Raw genomic sequence first — 24,868 nt, 5'->3', positions numbered from 1 at the left:
TTCTTTGTTGTTTCTGGTCCACATGGCACATTTATACAGTCTTCTACAGAATCTATTCTTAAAAGAGACTATTTAATCTCAAAAAAACACAGACACATCAATTAAATCAGAGTTAGCTTCTTGTTGCAGATATAATTTATTGCCAAAAGCTGTGAGCTGTACATTTACTTTGCTTTGGGGCACTTTTTTATGTTTTGTGTTAAAATAATCTTCTTAAACATATATCTGCATGGGGATACACAGAATTATTGGCTAGGAACGAGATTTTTGTAGTCCAAGTAGTATTAATTTACGCAAACTCGTGCATGCAAATTGTGGTGTTAAGGACTAGAAATGCTAAATACATTTACTAATAAAGTTAACAATAAGAAAAAAGTGAGAGAAATTTTTTTCTTTGCATTTTTTCTTTTCTTTTGGACAATATATAAATCATTGTTTTATAAAAAAAAAAAAATGGTTGAGATAGCTGTTAAAGATATAGTAACAATTGTGAAATGGTGAAAATTTGAAGCTGTAATGTGATGATAAAAACATTTTATTTTTGGCATTACATACCAAAACCCAGTGTTAGAGCAGGATGTTAAAGGGTTAAAAAGCAGCCATCAGCTATTGTCTGACCTGTCTTAGGTCTTTATTAGCTTTTGGAAATATATCTGTATTTTCTAAACAACACAGCATTTCAAAAGGACACCCCAATTTATCCAGAAAGTATTTATTTATTTATTTATTTTTATAAATTTATTTTTTAAGAAATATACTTGTTTAATTGGGTATGCAGTTTTTGAGAAGTGACCTAGAAATAGACACAATGTTAAAAAGTTTAATACATTTCAGAAATAAATAATCTATTTAATGTAAGTGTTCATAAACTCTTATAACTATATATGCTTCTTAAAATGCTAAATGGCATCAGTCTTCAATAAAATGCGAATATGTTAATTTCTCTACATAGCGGCAGCTTACAGCAGAATGCAAAGTAATTTACTTGGATGATTGTCTGAGCAAGTTGAAGAATTTTCCACTTGTTCAGGATTACTTGCACCATCTATATCAGTGTGTCAAAATCGTGTCCTTGCCAAACAGTGTCACACATCTTTCCGACACGAAGCATACATCTCAAAGAGGAGATGATTGATAACTTTTAAAATAAAGTCAGGAAGAGGCGGAGGAGTTGATGAAGGTCTGAGAAGTTGGGTGAAGTGTGATAAAGATGATTCTGATGGAGTGTGTTGCGAACCAGGGGAAATCAAGTGAGGCCAGAGAGCATAGAGACACGCAGCGAGGAGGAGCCGAGGCCAACAAGCAGAAAATCCTCTCATTAATAAAATTAGGTGATAAAATTAGAACATCTAATGAATCACACACCTACATGCACACAATTAATTTCTTTTTACCTCAACTTCTCCACTGGAAAAAAAAATCATGTAGTGATTATTTAAATTTTATCTGATTCTAGTTTTCTGACTGCTAATGAGGTCACAAAGACTCAAAGACGTGTAAATGTAGTGTCGTGTATAAAGTAAGTAAAGTAAAATAACACGCTGACGTTGTTTCTGTTCAAACATTTGGTTTATTAGAAATGCTCATTAAAATATTCCATATTACCACAGAAATAGAGATGCTTGAACCACACAAATAAACAAGCTTACACCTTCAACACAGTACAAAAATACCTTTAAAAATAGCACCTTTTCTTTGGCAGGTAAACATGCAGTCATGAAAAGAAGCACAACTTTCCCCAAAATGATAAAAACATTATGTACAAAGATGTTGTGCTTGATTCTTCATATTTAATACAAATGATAGAACTATATTCAGAATAAGCCAGTATACATATGCTTGTATAGTTATTTAAAAAAATAGGAGAAGTTATGTTGGCAAAGCAGGTACCCTGGAGGCAAATATTCTTTTTTACATACACACTACGATCCTGTATATGATGGGATTTTTTTTTTTAATAATTTGTGTCTGTAACAAGCATGTAAATATGTTTCTTTTTAGGAATTTTACTAAAACCCAGACAAGCAAGCTGAAGCACTCGGATAGAAACCAGGATACTGTGACACCAAGTTCAGGCTCCTGGACATTCTTTTCTAATAAAAATCATTGTGGTTGAGATGATGAGAAATTACATTCAAATATACACACATGATCAGAAACAAAATGATTGTGACAACAGTGATGTAAAGTGTCATGTTAATATCACAACAAGAATGCAGCAAAATCCTGGAAAAGATTTAAAACCTGAAAGCTAATGTGCATGTAAACACATTTGTAGACAGTGCCAGGCAGCTTTGAGGGTCTGGATGTGAATACGAGTCGTTTCGACTTAATCATCTATTTTAAACTTTGCAGAAAAGACAACAGTATCAGATAATGTACAAAATAACCAAAGCAAAATAAAAAAACAAGTCACTTTTTCTGCGTATAGTGAATATTTTTGATGTACAGTTTATAGATGAAATAGCATTTAATTTTTCTTGAAGTTAAAATACATATATATTTTAAAAAGGGGGTAAAAATATAGATTAAGCTTTGCAGAAAGCCAATAAATGTAGCAGCTTCAGGGAGAAATGTGACAACTACTTCACCTGGAGCTGGAGCTAAAGCTAAAAAAGGCTGGTAGCTTTCTGTGCTTCCACATATTTAGCTTTTATCTGTTGAAAAAGAAATTACAAAGCTCCAAAAATACATCAGTCAACTCTTGTAGCTCTGCTCAAATACAACCAATATAATTATTGTTTTGTCATTTATGTGTCACATGCTGTACATCACGCAGAGGATCTACAGTACACTGAATGTTATTTTCAGGGGGCTTTATTTTTAGCCAATAGTTGCCTTACTTAATTAAAAGATTTAATTTCTTAGAAAAAAAAGATAAACTGGAAAAGTCATTCTAAATTCAAGTGACTTGTTTCTTTGTGGAGAGAACCATAACCAAAAGATCAACATTAAAAAAAAACTTAAGTAATTTGGGATGGAACGGAATAACTCAAGAGCCCATAATGTACTTTTCTAAGTACATAGCAAGACCAATGATTTTGTCTACAAAGGAATATAACTGAAGATGTCAGACCTTATTGTACAATAGCCTTTTAGTAAACATGTTTGGTTTCATGTTTACTTATTTGGAGGTTTGTGTTTTGTGTTGAGGGAGCAAATTCACCTCTTGTGTTTTTTTCTCTTGGATTTGCATTAGCTTTGCAAACTGCACTTATTATGGGAATGAATGTCATGGCTCAAACTGGGCTTTCGAGATTCTACAAAAGTGCTGAATTTATTTAAGTTGTATGTCATCCAAACAGAAAAAGAGCCATTCAAAGGCATGTTTGCAGAGGCGCTGCAGCTGAGGCATTCCCATGCTACACACAGTAGAATGGGAAAGTTCAAGGAAAGTGCAGATATACAAAAAAAAGTATAAATCTATACAAGTCAAGAATGTCTCTTGAAGCCATTTTTTAAGATTTCCACTTAAAAATAGCTCAATAAAAAGTAATTTTGTGAAAGCCTGCGGTCTGCTGTCAGCCTTAGCTGAGAGGAAATTGTTAATGATGGTCATGAACAACCAGGACCACCAATGCACAGGCCTGCCATGACCTGGGAGGCGCTGGAACACCAGTGTCAGTTTATCTTCTTGTCGGAAATAGGAAATATTAGTCATGATGTGTCAAAAATTTTGACCCGGTGCCACTTACTGTAGGCCCTGAATAAATAGAAACGTTTACACCAAATTTAGGAGATTTTCCTGATAAAGGTCTATAAAAAAACTGAAAGCTCAATATTTCCATGACATCTATGTCAATAAGTGAATATTAATAAAAACTGTGGATAAAATAACTCAATGGACACACATTAAGGATTGTGACTTCCTGTGCATTTTTCATTGGTTTGCATTGTAAATTGTGTGTTTAGATGTATGCATTGTTATTCTTTGTTCATTTGTTTATGTCTATGAGATACAGTATGCGTCATTCAGTTTAGTTGAGTTGGAACTGAACAGATCTGTTTTGAAATAACTGCTGTTCATCTTGTTTTTTTTATGATGCACACATTTCAAGGGTTATTTAACATGAAATTTTGAAATCGAATAATAATAAAAAAAAAAAAAAAAATTACGATGAGCGATTTAACCTTCAGTTCCACTTCTGTTAAAGAATTAACTCTTGTTTAGATAGTAAGGTGTCTAATTGACGCCAAGTATAAATACATGCTGTAATGACTTAAAACAGCCACAGTAACCAAAACATGATGAGCTTTGCCAAACTTGTTTTTACTTTATTTCAGTTCATGCTAAGGTGGATTATGTCATTTGCTCCTCCTTGTATGCAGCCACTAACTACATAAGAAGGCAGACAAAACTGAGAAAAATAAATCAAAGTCTAGGAAATAAGTAAATAAACTCTATTTCAGTGTGAAATCATTAAAAATATTTTTGCTTACTCAATGCACAACTTTAAAGTTTAATTTTAGCCTCATGAAATCTATTTTGGGGGTTCAAAGAAATGATAAATTAAAAAAACAACAAAACTGGAAAAATTTGACAACATAATGATCAATAAAAATCTATTTAAAGGCAAACAGTCCTCTGGCAGACAAGGAGTTGGTCACCATCATCGTGCTGTCAGATGAGGACCTGCACCTGCACGAGAGGCCATATATTAGATTGAATACCTTAAATATTTGACATAAACACTCGTTACGTTTCTTTTTGTACCTTCAGCCTCACCGAGGCAGACCTCCTCACACTCCTCCTGGTGAATGAAGCGGTTGTCGTTCCCTTCACAGCCGCTGTATATGAAGGGCCTGCAGGCTTGAACCTGACTGTTGAAGTACCAGCGGAGAGTGTATCGTGTACAGCTACCCTCATCCATGGGCAGCAGGCACAGGTCTGCTGGAACTGCAGCACACACACACACACACACGTAAAAAGTATGCTGTATGCATAAACACAAACAGAATGTGAGACTAGGAGGCTGGAGAAATCAGAAAAAAGAAAGCGAAGAAATGAGAAGGAGGGGTCCAAACCATGCACGCATGATCACTGCAATCATCAAATCGGCTTGTCAACTTCATTAAGTATGCAATGCAGCACATTGGTGCAAGTATCCTCCTTTGTTCCTTTGGCTTTTACTGGATGCATGCAAACCTTCATTTATTTTACCACTCAAATAACTGATGACCTTAAGTGTATAAAGACATTTAAAAATAAGTCACCAGGTGAACAGACCGGCATTAAGAATACTTTATTTAGCATGCAGAAAAGAGCCAGACACCAGACAGGCCGAATGGCAGAATTAACCCTAAATGTATCCCCAAACAGGACAACAATACACAAGCTGGTTTACCTTCCTCTTTGACTCTCCTCTTGGCCCTGACTGATTTGGATTTGTCTGCTGTCAGAGGCACAACTTCGCCTGCTTTTTGAAAATCATCTGTTGATGTTTTTTGAATTTCAGCATTCGCTGATTTTTTTGGTTCAACTTTGACTGTTTTCTCAGAATCCTTTTTGTCACCCTCACCTGCTGATGCACACAAAAACATCCACACAAAAGCACAGTCACACACATACACACAACAAACAGCAAACAGCACAGATGCATTATACTGAGCTTGAAGAAAAATGAGAATTAAATGACTACGATAGCAGGAGCCTAACTACTGTATCAATTGTAAAGGTCAGGATGGTGTGTGTTTGTTGCCGGCTTTGCTGCTGCTGGAATTCAGACATGCAAAATGAGAACCAGTAGACATTAGCTTAAATGTGACACAGCACAAGAGTTAGGTCAATGATACACAAGCATTTTTAAATACAAACTGCTCTACCTCACTAGATGAAAGCTTTAGAAACAGGAAGAAATGTAAATTACCATCGGTCAGATTGGCTGAGGGAGCAGAGAAGTAGAGTAGTTCATCTGCAGGGTCATCCAGGGCCTCGATGGAGTAGATGTGCTCGTAGTCTGGGTCATTGGTGTTCACCACCACACGCAGTTCACGGCCTCAAGGTGGAGAAGCACCACACAGGTCAACATTTCTCATCTGACTCTGACACGGTTCAACCGTCAGACAGATTGTAGGGTTGTGATAACATACAGTGTCAAGAGAAAACGTCTTTAAATGCTTTAAATTTTCCCCACATTTTTGTATGTATTAAACTATTAACATGAATTCTCAAAACCTTTGCTATTAGATTTGCTACTGAGCTCGGACGCATTCTAGTTTTGTCTTGAGCTTGAAGGGAGTAACCTGTGTGTAACAGAATTCCTTGGACATACATTACTTAGGAAAGACACACACCTGTTCTAGGGTCTCACAGTTAAGGGGGAGTATTTCAGCATGATAGGATTAGAGGTTATAGTTTTTGCTTAAATGTTTTATATGAAAATATTATATATTATATATTATAAAAGCTTATATATAAGCTTTTTTGTATGTATAAGCCTATATAGAAAGTCACCATCACCATGAAAGGAGAAATATCTCAATTCCTCTTCATAGGAAATTTAATGATTGTATCAACGAATCAACCAATCAATCCAAATTAAATGAACAAAAATACTGACAGCAAGTCCAACGCTTTATTTATTCAGCAGAGTAATTGCAAGCTGAAAAAAATAGCCTTGGAGGTATTAAGTCCTCAGGGCAGCTCCACAGTCTCCCTGGTTTGGTCCAAAATGAATAATTAAAATAAGATAATCATTGGTGCAGCTCCATCAGGTCTTTATGCTGACCGAAGAATACAGCCGAAAAAATACAAAAGTCATTTTTGTTAACCTGGTTGAGCTTGATTTAAAGAAAACTTATGTTTCAACCTTTTAGGGATCAGTCAAATATATATATATATATATATATTTTGTCTGTCAGAAAACCTTTCGTTGGCTGTAAATCTAACACAAAAAGCCTCCTAGAACAGGGTCAGCTAAAAAGACACTATACTCTAAAACTGGATTTGTCTTTATACAACTAGACAAATACATTTGACAGTGGGCCGCAAATGGAGTTCTCTGTTTTCTTGCTAAGAAAACCACCCAATGCTCAGAGGTCTTCATTTGCAGCACCACTAGTTTAACCTGTTTGTTCAAGACGGGCACACACAGACAAAGAGACTGAGGTCAACTACAGAGCCATGGAGGAAACACTCACCCTTGTCCCCGTTCAGTACCAGTTGTTGCTCTGTAGCAGGCCGAGCCCTGACTGCGGGCTTGGACCGAGTGTCTGGGCCTGAACCTGAGAGAGCCAGACAGGAAGAAGAGCAAAAAGAAATACCGAAACAGCAGAGAGCGGATTCAGACAGAACCAGGTAAGTTTTACACAAAAGGACAGAAATGGAATCAGAGAAGCAAAATGATGGAAAAAAAGGGGAAGAAGGAAATATTCTGGTAGTACCGTGGTGCTTGGAAGTTTGTGAACCTTTAGGAATTGTGTTTATATTTGCATATATGTGACGTTGTTTGGAAAAATTTAATATATTAAATAAAGAAACGCAAGATCTTTTAGATACAAGAGGGTCAAAAAGGTCACTAAGAAAGCTAGGGAAACTTAAGCAATCAAAGGTCTCTACAACTTTGACTTATGTTGATGCTTAGAAGTCTATGATCAGAAAAGTGCTGAACAACAATAGAGAACTTGCCTGTGCCTGTGGACTGTAAAGACAAAGCCTTTGCTATCCTAAAAGACTGATAAAATTCACATGGACAAGCCAGTATTCTGTTGGGAAAATGTTTTTTGAACCAATTCAAGGTTTGAATATTGAGTTTTGCGTGTTTGGATAGTAGAAAATATGGCATATCTCACCTTAGAAACACAGTGCAAGTATCATAGTGTGGATCTGTTTAATCTGGTCTCAGAGCTCCACGGCCCTGCAGGCTTTCGATGTTTGTGCTTCAACACACCTGACTCAAATTAGTGGGTGATTTACTGGCTTGTGCAGGACTCAACAATAAGCTTTTGAAATGAAAAGCTGAATCCACTAAAATCAGTTAAACAAAATTTTAGACATTTTTACAAATGACTTTTATGTGTGTAAGTTGCGTAGATAAGCTATTTTAGTTACTTTTCAGACATCTGTGGAAATCTGGCAATGCTTTAATCCTATTTTTACAAAAATAAAGGTTCACAAACTTTCAGTCAGCACTGTTTGCATTAACACACACTTACAAACAACATCCCCAAAGCACCACCAAAAATATCCCAACACTATAACACACACACACCAGCTAAAAGGCTTCAACAAGTTTTTGCAAACTCCTGCAAAAACTGGATATAATCCTTTAAAGACTCAAGTCACAGCTGAGAAGACTTGTGTCATTAAAGTCTAACACTTTTTCACAAGACAAAAGACTAAAATCCTTATCTGGTTATCTATATTTAAAAAATGAGCCATGTTCTCTGTAATGCTTCATATATATGAGCATCCTGCCTCAGAATCATTTATGTCATGCTGCTGCTTCATCACACTGACATGGTCCTGCATTGATAAACAGTTTAGACATCAAACTTTTATTATTTTGGAATTTGACACCACTTTACATTTTACGAGTATTTTTTGTTTTAAATTGGTGCCTTGTAAATAATCCTCACAGGACATTTGCATGGAGCTTAAGTTTTTTTTTTAAAGATTGTCTAAACAGTAAACTAGACAAATGAGTACATTTTAAATAAATAGAAACCCAAGGAAATGACTTGGCATGCTTTCATTAGTTTAAATGATTGCACATTTGAACTAAAAAAGGGATAATGCACTTTTGTTTTTTAAATACATTGCCTCTGAACACTGTAGGAGAACACACTGTATAGAATAAAGCTGTAACTAATGCTAAATTACAGCTTTTAATTTTCAGTTTTTCTTTTTTGCTGTAGTTGGAAGGCTCACTCACCTCCACATGCTGAGGATCAGATGAACAGACCGGAGGGAAGAAGAAAGACATGGAATAATGAAGGTCAGTTTTAAGAGTCATGGCATTACTGTAGTTTTCCACAGCTTCACTTGAATAATACTTGATCAAGTTTAGCTAGGACTATGATTCACACAATCTTTGATCACCATGTGGAGATAAAGTTGAGTACAAGAGTAACTAATTAGTAATACAAGTTGTATGCAAGACTCACCGCAGTGGTGACTCATCTCAGAGCGAACATACTCTCTGATCTCATCTTCCTGAATTCAAAACAAGGGGAGAACAGGGCAAAACACCATTACAAACAACCCCGGTTTTTACTCTGTGGACGTGTGTGTGCCATTTGGTATCTTCAAACTGGGCCCTGAGGTTAGGATCCCACACTGACCGTCATGCCTGGATCTCCTCTGTCTCCCTTGGCTCCATCTGGCCCCATTTCTCCCTGCAACATGAACATGTATTAGAATATATATGACCCACAGAAATGTTGCTAGTGCATACATCTCTGAGGCTGAAATGATTTACAGCACATAAGCAAATTGAACAATCAAAGCAGAGGGTTAAAACAGGGGCACTAGTGATTATATGATTATATGATTATACAAAAACTGCATTACTCAGACACATCCAAATACTAAACAAACAGGGATTTCAATTTAAAACCCGTGTCATTATGGGAAGCAAACTCAGCTTTAATATTAAATTCTATTTGTTATTTTACATGACTATATTCTGGCCCACAGAAATTTTACTGACAAAGCGACAAAATAAGGAAATAACTTTCTAAAAAAAAAGGTGAAGTCATCCTGCAGATTAAAATGTAGATTTGAGTTGTTTTTGATGGGGGTAACTGAATCTCCTGACCTCAGCAAGCAGTGTTCCATCAATGATGTTTGCAAAGAAAACAACAAGAGACAGAAAGTGATGAGTGTGATACTAACCAGTTCTCCTCGCTCCCCGGGGATCCCTGGGACACCACGTGGACCAATCATGGCAGGACCAATTGGACCTCTCTCTCCCTAAAACAAAGGCAAAAGAACATTATGTAATACAGCAACCCACTGCAAAGTGGAAAGTATTGTGGTTGTCCACACTATGCATCACTGTGTCACACTTATGCAATGATAATCATTAAACAAGTTCCTTCTTAAATAGTTTATTCAGTGAAAACACAGACACACAATGCATCTGTATTTTTTCCATTAACTTATTATGATGACCAAAAGGGAATGGGACTATATTAAGGTCTGTATAGTTCAACTCACAGACGTAACTACAGTATGTTCCACTACTGCTGCTGCATTATTGCAAAGTCTCCAATAAACAGCTCAAGTACTCAACAATTTAATATAAAGGCAAGAATCAGACAGTACTTCAGTGTCTGGGAGGGCGATTTTTCGCACATTAAACTTTTTAATTTCTAATGTGCAGAGCACTTTGTTGTCACTGTTATTTTTTCTAATTGCATTCTTTGACCTGCTATTAATGTTATCTCACGCTAATGTGATTTTAATTGTAACACTGAGCTGGATGTCACTGAGGCTCTGCTGGTTAATACGGTTTATTGGCAGTAACAAGTTGAGTGCTATCAAGCAGGATAAGAGGCAAGAAGAAGGAAGGCTGCTGACTAAATATTAAGTGTAAAATAGTCATTTTGATGGGCCGAGCCTGCTTTACACTGGGGCCCAGTACTGACTCATTACACTATTCAAAATTAGTTCAAATGCCAGCAGTAATAATGCTAGATATGGCCAAGTTAAAAAAGGTAGAAACACAATCAAAAGATTAATAAGTTAAAGCATCCAAAGTGGACAGAGAAGACGTTTGCTGTAGATATTTTATATTATGAACGAAATGAGCGACTCTTGGTGGAGCAGATAAATGGTTCTGTGACTGTATCACTTATGAACACTAGACGCAAGTCTGGAGCAAAAAATGCACTTATCAACCCGAAGATTTAGATTGTGGGAAGATAGGCTTTGTACTCCCTCTAGGAAGCTGTGGTTGCTGCTTGAACAGATTAAGCAGTTTAAAGACTTGGTGGCTTGAAAGCAAATGGCAGCTCTTGTAAAGAGGAAGAGGTCACTGATTATTTTGGGGAAAATGTCTGTAGATTGTCATTTTCTGCTATTTATGAAACAGTAGTGACTCAACTGTCTAACAGTTTTGAAAACCTTTATATTCTTTGGAAAACAAAGCTACATTTTCCGCTTCTAAGTGCCTACTTAGACAACTTTTTGGTCTGGATTAAGACATTGCATTTAACCAAGAAAAAAAGTATTAATTATTTTGTTAATTTCTTTTCCCCCCTAGTATTCTCACACAGTTTTACAGGAAATCCTCTCAGCAGATCTCAAGGCTGCAAGAAAGGGAAATACTGGTACATCAGTGGACGGGTAAATAATATTACAGGTAAATCAAAAGTGTCTCAGTTGGGAAAAAAAGGTGCATCCATCAAAGAGACTTGATGTGGCCCTGTACCTCGTCTTCAGCTTTCTTTATTTACTTGATGATGAATCAGACAAGCCAGTCAAACAAAGGGCCCAACTGTCAATCATCATGAAGCAATAGGCAGAAATAAAAAAGAGCCAGAAGAAGAAGAAAAGGGAAAACAAAGGTGAGAGAAATACAAGGATTGTAATCTTTTTATATCAGTCTTACATCATACTTCTAATCTCAAAACTGTCAAAAGTTTTATCTCTGTTGCTGCCACACCACTCAGAGACCTGATTTTGTGGAAGCAGTGACATAAATGATACTTTTATCTATTCTTATTTCTATTGTACATTTGTTTTCTTTAAAGCATCACCATCAAATCTGTGCACAGTCAAGCTGATGCTTTTATCACTGCAACTACTGAAGTGTCATTATCCTCTCTTATCTTCTTTTTAAAGACCTTTACCTCTTTAGATAAATTATGTGACAGAAGTGGAAAAATAAACAATCATGAAGCCAAAAAAAGGAGAGTCACCTTCTGTCCTTGAAGCCCCTCAGGACCTTTACTACCAGCTGGTCCTTGTGGGCCAGTCAAACCAGGGGTCCCATCCACTCCTCTGGGACCAGGAGGACCAGGCACACCAGGTGGCCCCTGTTTGAAGCACAGACACTGTTAACTGTGGATTTCACATTTTGTGTAGTTCTAAAGGTGAGTGATATTGCAGTAAGGACATATGAATATGGAGATAAGGCACCACATGAGGTTTACCTTTAGATCTATATGAATGACATTGTAATGTGTCTGCAGAAGCTGAAGTTAGATACCCACCCTTTCACCTTTCTCTCCCTGACTTCCTTTGGATCCAGCAACCCCATCAAAACCACGGTCACCCTACAGGCACACAGAAAAATTGTCATGTCGTCCATTTGGAATATTTCTCTGTAAAATATTGGATAAATTATTGTAAAATACCTTGGGACCAACTAGTCCCTCTTTTCCAGGGCTCCCAGGGGCCCCAGCAGGCCCAACATCCCCCTGAAAAACACAAAGAGAACACCTGATTACAAACAAACCATGTGATAAACCTTAGAATGCCTGTTTTTCATCAGCTATTAACCATACCTGTTCACCTTTTCTTCCCGGTAGGCCTGATCGTCCATTAACACCAGAATCCCCCTGAAAACATGCACACATTTAATTTTAATATGTAAACACATAAAGGGAATCAGTAGAAGACTCAAATGTCACCAGCTGGTTCTCAAATTGCATTATAGAAAAATAAATCTCCAGTCTCAGAATGAAATTAACACCATACAACTTAATTTATGTCAATCATGTTTATCCCCCCCCCCCCCCCCCCCCCCCCTCAATTTTCAGTTTCTCTGTCTTACTGGCTCACCTTGTCTCCTTTAGGTCCATCGCTTCCACAAACCCCCTTGGGTCCACGGTCACCCTGGTAACACAAAAGATGATCAGGGCGTAAAAAGGCTTGCGAATTATTAAGTGGTAAAAATGCACCAAAGCAGCCGAGCAGAGCCTATCCACACAGGCTGTTCCCATACCTGCAACTCAGGCACTTCAGAGGCACTCAGGCACACACACCATGAGCATAAAACACAATGCAGCAAGTTTATATCAGCAGCGGGGAAAACGCAGAACTGGATGCACTTTGTTTCGTGTTCAGACAGTGAAAAATAAAAGCAAAATAAAAAATACAGCTGCATAAGGCTTAGAGAGGAACAATAATGTCTACAGTAAATCCACATCCAAGGTGTTGATGTCACATCTGAGTTTTCCATTTTTTTTCACTGGTTTACCTTCATAAGCACATAGTGCACCCCATGAACATCAGTGGGCATGGATCTTTTTTAGCTATTTGATGGTTGCTTGTCATTAATTCAACAGAAATTTAGAGTTATAATATAAGTAATAGAAATGGCTGCAGCTAGCTTTTTATTTCAGAGGAAGACTATTGTGAAATCATATAGACTAATAATTTATGTGTCCTATATTAATGACAAACTGTTTAAAAATGTTCTTGAGTTTTTGTGAGCCTTCTATTAGTTAAGAGGATTAATTATTTGTAGATTATAATTAAATCAATATATTTCAAAATCAATAAGAAAAAACACAGCCTAGCTTTACACATTTGCAACAACTCCCACTTTGATCTTTTAATTTGTTCAAGTGACACACAATTCAAATGAAGTAAAAGGATGTCGATACTAAATCAGAGCAAAATCCCCATTTTTAGATGTTAATCATCATAATACCGGGTTGAAATAAAATGTTCTGTGCATGTCTGTGGAAAAAAATTGCATTAATCCTCTGCAGTCATATCAATTTTACACCATTAGGTAGTTGTGATTGTCATCGCCCACTCATGAAATATACTAAAAGGTTGAAACCACATGTAATGAACTGGCATGCACACAATACACACACAATACCTTGATTCCTCTCATTCCTGTGATACCAAGTTCTCCCTTTGTCCCTGTAAGTCCTGGCAGTCCATCTTTTCCAGGTAAACCCTGGAAAAAAAAGACATTTTCCATTAGGGAGAGAAATACTTCCACAGAATATGTAGAGGCATTATTTGGATGGAAGCAAAAACACACACCGATTCACCAGGTACTCCAGGTTGACCCGCTTCTCCCTGCAGAAAGAAAGCAGTACTACAATAATTAAAGTGGAAAAATCACTGACTGCTTTTATTAATAGCAGTACTGAATTTAATAAAAATAATCGTCTAGGAACATTATCACTTGCCTTCTGTCCACCGGGGCCACGGGCTCCTGGGAATCCAGTGGATCCACGTTCTCCAGGTTCTCCCCTCTGACCCTGATGTCAAATACACACATAGGCACACGTGCATATAATTACAAATAATCTGTAACATAATTCAAATGATATTTTATATTGTGTTTTGGTTACCACAACATGAAAATGATTGAGTTTCAATCTTATCTAGGTTAAATCACAACAGATGATTTGATTTGAGTTAAATAACCACTGGCCTGAACAGAATTAGCGATGCCTCATTAATGGTTTCACAATGTGCATATTCCTATTAGGTGGAACATCATGTTCCACACGGTCAAACTCTCTACAGCCGGCACAGTCAATCAGCCACTGACATTGTCATAATAGACTAGTTTATCAATAAATATTACCTGCTCTCCTGTTGGACCTTCTTGACCCTTTACCCCCTTTTCTCCTTGTGAACCTTTTGGTCCTCTGTCACCCTAATTGAAACAGTTAAATCCAAAAGAAGTCAAAACATATTAAATACCACCAGAAAGATATGTTGCTGCAATAAACAGGGTTTTTCATTTTGGTGTTGACTAACTGTTTCTCCTTTGTTGCCCTTTTCTCCAGGTGGTCCTCCCACCAGCACCGTATCCCCCTGTAAGAGACATTAAAACTGTAAACATTTGGTTTCACATCAACAGCATAACAAAAATAATAATCCAGTTTTTTTTAAAATATCACAGTTCATCAGTATTGTGTTTATACATATATTCTTCCTGAACTCAGCAGAATAATTGTTCAGCAAGTGTTTTTTCAAAATAGCAACCACTGACAAAAATTGGCTTTATATTGCTTATTCTTCAGTTTTCTATCTAGTAAAAAAACAATAAATACATTATCGAGTCAACAGCAGTGTGTCTTATCAGATAATGAAATGTGCACACCTTGTCTCCTTTGTCACCTGACAGGCCGCCGTCTCCCTGTGAACACAAAAGGTGGTTGAGAGTAAAACATTTCATTCAAAATGTCAATTTAATTCACTGCTTTACATGAGCAGAACGGTCAAGGGATGAGCAACATGATGGAATATAAAAAAGGGAAAAGGAAAGCGAGTATTCACCTTCTCTCCTCGAATGCCTCTCATCCCTGGGGGACCCTAATGGGCACACACAAACACAAACACATTAGATGCATATATTGCACCATATGACAATAAATACAGTGTGCATGTTTCTGTCACGACTGCCATGCCATGACTGCTTGGGTTGTGAGGTGATTGCCGACTCGGTTTCAGTCGCTTTCAGACTGCAACAGTGAGAAAGAGACAGACCTACTGAATTATTTGTTTACAGTCTAGGAAACACATTTTGTCCATGTGAAGAAGACTCTTCAGTTGAATAATTATCAGACTCATGCTTGTGTGCTTCCTTTATGGCTGCCTCATGGTTTGAAAGAACCGCTGAAAGCTTTGTGGTAAAGGCTCTGCTGGTTTCACTTTTTGTTTTTTTGGTACATTAAAATGGAAACTTTGAATATTTACTGTTGGTCCTCTCTCCCCATCCAAGCCAGGTCGACCCTCCTCGCCCTGAGACAGAACAGGCAAAGAAAGATGTGGAAATATACCAATATTATTTTTTAATCCTCTAAAGGTTAATTCACACTACAGCACACGTTCATTGATAGAGAGGTGTAAAAACTGTCTTACTCTAGGCCCTGGATCTCCTCTTTCTCCTCTTGCACCAGGGATCCCAACACCGACTCCCCCCTGAAAACAGAAATAATATTAATACAACTTCAAACAACATATTAACATTAATGCGTCTGAAATCTTTATGAGTCTGGATAATCACCTTGTCCCCTTTGACCCCATTAGTGCCAGCAGAGCCCTAGAAAACAAAACATCAGTTATATAAATTAGTAATTAAGATCGTTAAGGACAGTTTTAAGATCAAAATTTATCTGAGAGGCAACGTTGAAAATAATATGTTTACTTGTCTGTAAGCAGCAGTCCAGCAACAAAGTAGAATAACAGCACAACTAACAATAAAGTTTAATATGGCAACTATTAGGAAGGCTTAGCGGCTTATATCAGCGTTACGAGAACAAGAACTCACTGCCTGTCCAGCAGGTCCTGGAGGACCAGGAGGTCCAACATTTCCTGCACGGCCTGCAATTCCTTGGAGACCCTAAAAATACAATAACAATAGTAAAAAATCATACTGAAGGAAACAGCATAGACATGGTATGCAGTTCATTTTGGTCCACTAACCCTCTCCCCTGGGGGTCCAGAAGGTCCTGGTTGTCCATTTTCTCCTCTCACACCAGGCTGCCCAGGGTCCCCTGACTTCCCCTGAGGTCCTGGAGGACCGGCTGGACCAGGAAGCCCTGGATCTCCCTGTAACACAATCAGAGATTTTATCCTGAGGCATGTCCGGTAAGCAACACCACAACTGGACAGATGAAAACATAGATCTTCATCTGCTACAAGCCATGCAGCTACTCACCTTCAAACCCGGAGGCCCAATACGACCAGGCAGACCTGCCAGTCCGATGCCTTTCTCTCCCTTCAACACAGTTTTTGTCATTATTGTCACAGTGGAATGAGTCTGAAGTCAGACAAAATAAATCAAGCACATGGAAAAGCTTACCTTATCTCCTTTTGGCCCAGGAGATCCCGGTGCCCCCTTCATAAAAATAAAGGAAAAGAAGAAGGAGCTATGAAAAGGATAATTTTTTAATAATTTTGCCAGTAAGAAATGACTGCAAGAAAATAGAAGATATTTAAAAAAATCAGACACTCTAATCGATGGTGGCACTTTTTCATAGCGAAAGAGCAGACAGATAAATAGTTGATTAGGTAACGCTTATGTAAATCAGCGTGATAATAGGACAATTCATGTTCATCATCATCATAAAAAAGACAAAGTGATGAATACATTTGTTTAATTATCTATTAGATTTTTTGTTTAAAATCCATGTAGCAGAAATGCCATGCCACTTGAGCAGAAGTTCAAGTAGGATGTGATCACACAGTAGGACGGGATGAGTGAAACATCCTCTATGGATCCACTAGTATTGATAAGTCCCCTGAATTTGAGACTAAATCAAATAAACATTAACTATCAAATGTTTTTGTTTGATTGTAGTTTAACATATATTAAAAAGTCCCCTGTGTCCTTTCTGTATATTTAGTATATGCACCAAATCCACATTTAGTTGTACGACGTATCAGTTCATTCACAAAACTGATATCAAAGTGTAAATCCATAAACCAAACAGACAGTGAAAGCAGATTACTTACATCCTCTCCATGCTCACCCTGTTCACCAACCACTCCCTGATATGATAACAGATAAAACATTGTGATCATGTTGTTATATAAACATAGAGTATTATGTGTTGCTCTCCACCATAATAATACCCACTCTTTCTCCTTTGATGCCAGCAGGACCTTTGTCTCCCTTGTTACCCTGAATGACAGAAGTCACATACTCAGCCATACAATTTTAATGGAAAAGCACTCAACAGTTCCAGTCTGCCTTGCGCTGCTGACTGAGGGTTAACCTGCAGTTTGGTTACACTCACCTTTTCTCCGGATAGACCTTGCTCTCCAGCTATGCCAGGCAGTGTTAGGCCAGGAGGACCCTGCATCAGGCAGAAACAGAAAAGTGCTGTAAGCTTTAGCAGGCAAGTATTTTACTTCGGCATTCAAGCAACAGCTCATGTACAGTATTAGCTGTTTTTAAGTCGATACCAACAGTGACTCACCCTCTCTCCTTTAGGCCCTGGGGGTCCAGCCACAGCCTGTAAAAATACAGAAGGGATATATGCACTACCAATCAAAGGTTGGGACAGTGTGTCCCAGTATATCTGCGCCATTGCAGAACAGTGTAGGTTTTTTTTTCATAAAGAGTAAATGCATTCTTAAAACTCCTGGCACTGAGCATCAAATAAGTCCCATTATCTTTTTAAGCTGTCAAACTCTGAAAGCTTTAATGTCTCTAGCAGTGGTTGTAAATAAAAAAAAGCCTCAGGGCTCATCCATTACAGTCCCCTGTGTTTGGAGTAACAGAGGGTTGTAATTCATATTCTTTTTTAAATGGTTTACACTCATTGAGACAACTTGTGGTGTTGCTGTGTTGAAATGTCATTGTGGTATCCTAAACTGTGCCTCTCCATAATTTCTTCAATAATACTAAGTTGTTGATGTCAGAGCTGCCATTCCTTGATAGTCAGCTAAGGGAACACCACCCAGCCACAAGACAGGACTTTTGTGATATCTGTGGAAAATGTTATCTTTTTAAACTAAAGCCTGAATTATAAACCATCACTTGTGGAGTTCAGTTAAGTTGGATGATGAGGAAACGCTACTTGACTGAGGTTGCCAGAGTAACAGGCTTGCAGGTTAACTGACCACAAAATAACTTCTCTCTTCTATGAAACGAGTCCTCATTACTTTTTTCGTTTGTCATTTACCTCTTGATGGCTTTCAAAATTATTTTTGTACATTCACTTGTTTAGGAAACACAAGTCCTTGGAGGGGAAAATAATTTCTGGAAATACAAACAAATATGGAGCTGTGTAAATCAAAATAAAGAAATTTATATGAAACAACACTCTCAATCAGTGGTTCCCAGAGGCGGTCCCCTAAAGAGCACAGGGGGTCCCTGAGGATTTGAACATTCAGAACCATCGTGACTAATGTCCACACATTGTCCCTATTTAAAGAAAAAAGTGTTAATTTAACTTTGGCTTTATGGAAGGAAAGGACTCAACCAGTATACATTATTTATAGTGAGAATCTCACTTTTGAAAGCATAAAACCAAGCATGGCAGAGGGTCCACAGCTTTCTAGTATTTGCTTGAAGCGAGTCCCCAAGGAAAATAGGTTGGGAACCACTGCTCTACAGCTTTTATGCAGTCACTCCAAAGATGTTCTGCTAGGTTCAGGGTCAGGCTCTGGCTACCATGTTTTATTTACTTATATATATATTTTTTTGCTTTGTCAATGTACAGTAATGTGTAAAGTACCAAGAAAAACATTATCTGATTTTGAAAAAGCATGTAAGTCATTCCAGGTCATGATAATATGATGAGGTTAGGAAAGTAATAGTTGTGGTGAGAGTTTACTGTAGGTCTCTAAGTATAAGACAATGCAATGTGTGTGTGTGTTTCTGTGTGAGACAACAAATGGTGAAGAGAGATTATGAACAGATGGACAAGTGTTGCTCATTAATCAAACTGTTGAACTGACTGTCAGGATCGCTGCGCCCCTGTCCGAGGTGCTGAACTGCAGGTAGTCAGCCACGGGGGAGCAGTTTATGACACATGTCAGCATAACTCATATCAACATTATGATAAGCAGGACTGGTGGGGAATACTGAGATGCTCCAAAGCAAGCACCATCTTTCTATGTTTTCCTCCAGACATATGTTACCAGTAGAGAGAAACAACAATTGTAACTAGAACATGATGCAAAGTTAGAAACTGTATCCATGACAAAATTAAATAAAGCCTCTTAGTACTTTTAGTTTTCCTTAATTTTCCTTCTTGAGTTATTGACTCAGCTTTATCAGTCAGTCAATGAAAACTGACTCATCATGCTGCAGATTTATATATATATATAACTTATTTTAAAAAATACCTATTTAAGTTGGTTTTTCAGTATTGGGAGCACTCTTCCAGAGGGCAACTCTTGACAGGGCTCGTGTGCATGGGGTTTTTGGTGTTTTTAGTTGTGTGAGGGTTTCGTATCATGTTTAAATTGTGTGATTTGACAGTGATTTGAGAATGTCTTCGGTTTTTTATTTGATCGAGGTGTATCAAAGACAAATTTATGTTATTACTATGGAACAAACAATAAAGTTATATCTGTCTGTCCTATCCATCCATCCATCCATCCATCCATCCATCCATCCATCCACTCCAAAAATGTAGAAATACTATGATATGCTGCTGCTGTCTTCAGTCAATGTTGTGAACCAATACTTACTGCTCTAACAGTGACAGCAGACTTCCAGGATAAATCAGGAATATTTTGCATCTTGTCAACATTCAGTAACTTTACTCAGCACTTATAAGTTTTAAGTTTATTGTCATGTTACAAACCGATTTCATGAAAAGTTCGTACAACCTACGTATAATGAATTAAAATTCTTTTAATTCCTATGACATATGGTACAATTAAACACCCAGAAAAAAGTCCTAATTGGGATATTCTGCGTGTTAAACTGGTCTGCCTGAAGTCCAAACTTGTCATCAAAAACATTTGTTGTAATGTAAAACTAAGAATACAGCAGAAGAATTCTCTGGGAGAAGATTTCACTTTCAAAACTATAGTAATCTTTCACCTAATAGTGTTTTTCCCTTTCACAGTACTGTATGGTGTGGTTTGGTCTGTCTTTCCACTGCTTCCTTTTCATTACAGATGGTACCGTCTCATTGAGGGTGCAGCCTGTGTGATGCTGCGGTGACACGAAGGAAACACACAACTTTCCATCATGTGTGTTTATTTATTACATTACTTTGCAGATGCTTTAATCCAAAGTCACCTCTAAACGAGGAGTGCAGAGGATTACAGGGTGGTAACTGCATTAAAAGAAGTTTCATTCAGAGGAGTTTAAATATCTGTTGGCAGTTATAACATCTGAGAACTGCAGAACTTAGCTCTATCATAGGAAAAGGTACATACATACATACAAGAATACTTGCATGAATATTAAAGTCATATCTGTAAAGCTGAACTTGTGGCCAATAAACTAAAGTCCTGTTTTATCTTGCTCACCATATGTAATCCATGCACTCAAATATCCATAACATATGCTGTTAATTGCTGGACTTCCAAAGATGTAATGGCACAAGGACATGTGTTGGTGTGTGTGTAGCTGTACAGTTTACATATACAAATGAGGACTCTTTGACTTATCAAGGTCAAAAACAGAAGAGGTTATGTGTATCAAAGTGTGGCACATGATGCTGTATTGGATTCAGAAGGAGCACAACAATTTCCAAAAGCAAGGAAATAAGAAAAAACACTCTGATTCAGTATTTGATAAGAAGTTTTTGCTCATTTTTAACTGAACATTGAATTGATTGATGATAATTAACATATCACTGCATTCTGTTTTTCATTTACGTTTTACACAATGACTCCATGTCTTGGAAGTGGGACTGTAGAGACCTAGGCATGGAATATCCTAGTCTTTGCAATCATAAAACATAAATTCTTGTGAATCCAAATTAAAATATTAAAGAAGCACTAAAAGACAGAGTCCTGTCTCAGAATCTACTCTTGCACAGCATTCGAGCTCAAGAGAAGCAATTTACTTACACTGATTTGATTAAACTCAGCTATAACCTAGCATAAATTTACATGTAAAAAGCATTTTCAAGAATTGAATACTTGGACAACAAACGCTTCTCAAAATTGTTAAGATTTGAGAAAAAGGTGATGACACAGACAACAGTGAGGTAGCTTTTTTTATGTAAATGGCTCCTTGAAAAACCCTTTGAAAAATGTAAAATGGATGATAAGCTGAGACGTTCAAGTCTTGCAACATGATGGCAAACAGACTGAGCTTAGAAGTTCATTTTCAACATCTGTGCTGAAAAGCTGCTATATTCCATAACTCAGGAAGCACTGCAGTCGTGTGTTAGCAGCCAGTAAATGTGGGTGCTTCTGTGTGTATGCCATTATAAAATCTAGCTGCAAACCAGACATGTTTTGCTATGTCTATGTTGAGGGAAATGTTATATCCATGACAGATAGTAGCAGCTTATTAGAAGGCTATGTAATAAAAAAAAGAGATTGGTGTTTATATCTAGTAACAGCCTTTTTATGTACAGTATATGTACAAAACTAGCAATGAATAACCTCTAATAAAAAAACAAGTTGAGCTAATTAATGTTTATATAGTGATTGGGATGATGGAATGAGACCTGCATGGAAAAAATAACACAAGTGACCCTCTGTCATTTTCAATCTTACTGTGCTGAAATTTCCATCAATTAAGATTCTCACAGGCAGAATTGGCACAGTTTTTTTCAAGTGGAGCCAGTCCCTATTAATAGATATCTGCAGCCATTCCAAATCAAATTTAGCCAAGCAACAATATTTCAATGTCAATGACAAGGTGGTTTCAATAAGGCCTGGTATCAGAGAAAGATCACAGTTAAGCAGTTGCTATTACATCATCATAAGGCCACACGCTTGTGTTTGACATGTCAAAATGGACAGATATTTATCACAATATAGCAAAGCACCTCTTGGGAGTCCATCTATTACAGCAGATTTAAAGTCACCCAAACTGTGACTTGTTTTCTTCAGTCTGGGCCACAAACTATATATGGTTCATAATGTCTTTTGTCAGGACTTGCTGAGCCACATCTTACTTCTCAGAACACTGTACATTCACACATTTATTTATTATTTTTGATGATCTTTTCTATATTATATATAGGTTAAAGACATACCTATTCTCCTCTGCATTTCACTAGTTTTTATTTAGAAGTCAAAATCTACATCTGGTTCTTTTAAGCTGGAATCATGTTTTATTATTGTCTTTCCCCACACTGGAACTTTATTTCTTGCATTTTATCTATTTTATTTAAGCATCTTCCCTTTGTTTTTATTTCATTAATTGCATTTCTTTTAATCTTTGTTTTTTAATGCACTTGTATTGCTTTCTACACCCTGCTGTAATGGTTTATGTAAAGCACTTTGAATCGTCTTGTACATCAAATGTGCTATACTAATAAATACTTGCCTTAAATTATACCAAATGTTTATATTATTTTGCCACTTGCTCCATGTTAGCATGATGTGTGGACATTACTGCAATTTCAACTGCCACTTTGTTTTTAAGGCACTTTAAAAACAACAAAGTTAAACAAAGTGCTGCAATGTGCACATACCATTAAAATTATTAAACTAAAAGAAATATGAAAGACATTAAAAAGTTAAATACATTTAAATATAATAATTAAAATAATTAGTAAATGCTAACTAGCCTTGCTAAGCTAACACAGTTATTGCCATTGACTGTAAAATGGTTAACACCCTAATGTTAGCTAAATATTTTGTTAAAAGTTCAACAATGTTTCTATGTCTCTGTGTCACGGTTTCTGGGTTTTGGTGGGTGTTTTGATTGTTTAGGATTTTGGTTTTTGTCATGATTAGTTTGGTCATGTTCTTGGTTTGTAGTTCTTATGTTCATGCTTTAGTTTTCAGTTTTGTCATGCTTGGTTTTCCCTCTTGTGTTCCTGTGGTTTTCTGTTCCTGCCTCGTTAGTTCACCTGGTCTGATTAGTCATCCACTTCACCTGTGTCTTGTTACTCCCTCTGTGTATAAGTACTCCCGGTTTTCAGTCACTCCTTGTCAGATCCTCATTTTGTCATGTTTGGTTTTTGTTCTCTGGAGTTTATCCCCGTCGTCTGTGGTTCCCTGTCGTGAGTTCCTGGGTAATAAACCTTTTTACCTGCACCAGTTCTGCCTCCTGCCTGCATTTGGGTCCTCACCTCCACCTCCATTCGTGACATCTCTGTAAATATTAGGTTCTTGATATGAACCACTTGAAAGCTTTTAGGCTATTTTTATTTCTTATGTCTTTTTATAGAAACTGGTAGTGGTTTTTGTAAACACCTGGGTCAATTTTAACACAAGAAGTCATACCTTAAAGTACTATGATACTAGAAGTAGCTAGGCTGAATAACCCTGATATTAGTTTCTTATTATTTTAATGTTGATGGAGAATTTTCCAGCTTTTGTTACTCTCTGGAGTTTCATTGCTCAGACAATGATACAGACAGCTAATGCTAACAGAGTTAAAGCATTGGAGTTTGTTGGTGCAGCTTTCAAATATAAAGTACAAACAGAAGGACTTAGAGGAATTTTTGTAAAGCAATATTTCAAGCAAAACATCCATTGAATGAGTTGCTACATGCAGAAGATGTAGATTCTGTTGACGTGGATATGTGGAATCACAGCTTATATGATGATCTGTAAAACATTAACTGTAGCAAGTTCTCACCTTCCCAGGAGGGCCGCTGTCTCCCTGCTCCCCTTTAAAGCCAGGCTGACCTGGAGGTCCAGCAATGCCCTGAGGAACAGATTACACAACATTAACTTTGAACAAGACCTAAAAAAAAAACCACAACAACAACATGCATATCCCAGGTTTGTATTTCACAAGAAAATTGCTGACATACACAAACAATACCTGCTTTCCTGGTAATCCAGGTATTCCCTCTTTACCAGGGACTCCGTCTCTTCCAGGAACTCCAGGTTTACCAGATTCACCCTGAGAAGCAACAAACAATGCATATTTATATATATATATATATATATATATATATATATATATATATATATATATATATATATATATATATATATATATATATATATATATATATATATATATATATATGGCAAATATATGCCATATTTGTTTAAATATAAGTGTTTGTTGTTAATGTACTACAGAGTCCTTCAAAATCTGCTGAATTGTCACAATTCTTTATTCAGTATGGGCACCTGAAGCATAATTTTGCTTAAAATTTTTGTTTTGTTTCCAGTCAGTTCATCACTTCTAAGATGTGTTTTACTTTTCTAGTTTACAAAATGTCCTCGTGGTGACAAGGCTCATGTTACAATAGTTATATAAGCAGCTAATGGCAAAGTTTATCAGACTGAAAACATGCTATAAAAAATAAGTGTTTAAATGCTGCTGCTCATGATGTCACAAAACATCGAATATAGCTGAAGTAGTTGTTGAATAGTTGCTTA

General features: G+C 37.0%; 1 protein-coding gene across 3 annotated transcripts in view; it reads right to left on the bottom strand.

The window, feature by feature from the left end:
* Positions 1 to 1,850: 1,850 nt before the first annotated feature.
* Positions 1,851 to 24,868, bottom strand: part of col7a1 (collagen, type VII, alpha 1) — a 65,108-nt gene continuing 42,090 nt past the window's right edge. Inside the window, exons 86-119 of one of the 3 annotated variants that reach the window (XM_041981046.1) lie at positions 24,300 to 24,380; positions 24,111 to 24,179; positions 17,851 to 17,886; positions 17,668 to 17,727; positions 17,508 to 17,552; positions 17,384 to 17,419; positions 16,731 to 16,766; positions 16,587 to 16,646; positions 16,352 to 16,477; positions 16,197 to 16,268; positions 15,933 to 15,968; positions 15,788 to 15,847; positions 15,623 to 15,667; positions 15,203 to 15,238; positions 15,027 to 15,062; positions 14,681 to 14,737; positions 14,505 to 14,576; positions 14,101 to 14,172; positions 13,952 to 13,987; positions 13,782 to 13,862; positions 12,731 to 12,784; positions 12,454 to 12,507; positions 12,304 to 12,366; positions 12,160 to 12,222; positions 11,866 to 11,982; positions 9,836 to 9,913; positions 9,283 to 9,336; positions 9,106 to 9,154; positions 8,874 to 8,882; positions 7,141 to 7,224; positions 5,868 to 5,996; positions 5,346 to 5,522; positions 4,715 to 4,897; positions 1,851 to 4,633 (exon numbers count right to left, since the gene is read on the bottom strand). In XM_041981046.1, the coding sequence (XP_041836980.1) occupies positions 4,611 to 4,633; positions 4,715 to 4,897; positions 5,346 to 5,522; positions 5,868 to 5,996; positions 7,141 to 7,224; positions 8,874 to 8,882; positions 9,106 to 9,154; positions 9,283 to 9,336; positions 9,836 to 9,913; positions 11,866 to 11,982; positions 12,160 to 12,222; positions 12,304 to 12,366; positions 12,454 to 12,507; positions 12,731 to 12,784; positions 13,782 to 13,862; positions 13,952 to 13,987; positions 14,101 to 14,172; positions 14,505 to 14,576; positions 14,681 to 14,737; positions 15,027 to 15,062; positions 15,203 to 15,238; positions 15,623 to 15,667; positions 15,788 to 15,847; positions 15,933 to 15,968; positions 16,197 to 16,268; positions 16,352 to 16,477; positions 16,587 to 16,646; positions 16,731 to 16,766; positions 17,384 to 17,419; positions 17,508 to 17,552; positions 17,668 to 17,727; positions 17,851 to 17,886; positions 24,111 to 24,179; positions 24,300 to 24,380 (2,289 nt within the window). In that variant the 3' untranslated portion in view covers positions 1,851 to 4,610. Of the gene's footprint in view, positions 4,640 to 4,714; positions 4,898 to 5,032; positions 5,181 to 5,345; positions 5,523 to 5,867; positions 5,997 to 7,140; positions 7,225 to 8,873; positions 8,883 to 9,105; positions 9,155 to 9,282; positions 9,337 to 9,835; positions 9,914 to 11,865; positions 11,983 to 12,159; positions 12,223 to 12,303; positions 12,367 to 12,453; positions 12,508 to 12,730; positions 12,785 to 13,781; positions 13,863 to 13,951; positions 13,988 to 14,100; positions 14,173 to 14,504; positions 14,577 to 14,680; positions 14,738 to 15,026; positions 15,063 to 15,202; positions 15,239 to 15,622; positions 15,668 to 15,787; positions 15,848 to 15,932; positions 15,969 to 16,196; positions 16,269 to 16,351; positions 16,478 to 16,586; positions 16,647 to 16,730; positions 16,767 to 17,383; positions 17,420 to 17,507; positions 17,553 to 17,667; positions 17,728 to 17,850; positions 17,887 to 24,110; positions 24,180 to 24,299; positions 24,381 to 24,868 lie in introns of those variants that run through there. The other 2 variants (XM_041981045.1, XR_006009800.1) reach the window with 2 other exon arrangements.

Source organism: Melanotaenia boesemani, chromosome 3 (assembly GCF_017639745.1).
Source record: "Melanotaenia boesemani isolate fMelBoe1 chromosome 3, fMelBoe1.pri, whole genome shotgun sequence".
Classification (NCBI taxonomy): Eukaryota; Metazoa; Chordata; class Actinopteri; order Atheriniformes; family Melanotaeniidae; genus Melanotaenia; species Melanotaenia boesemani.
The sequence above is the reverse complement of the archived record's forward strand: the minus strand, read 5'-3'. Positions and strand labels throughout refer to the sequence as shown.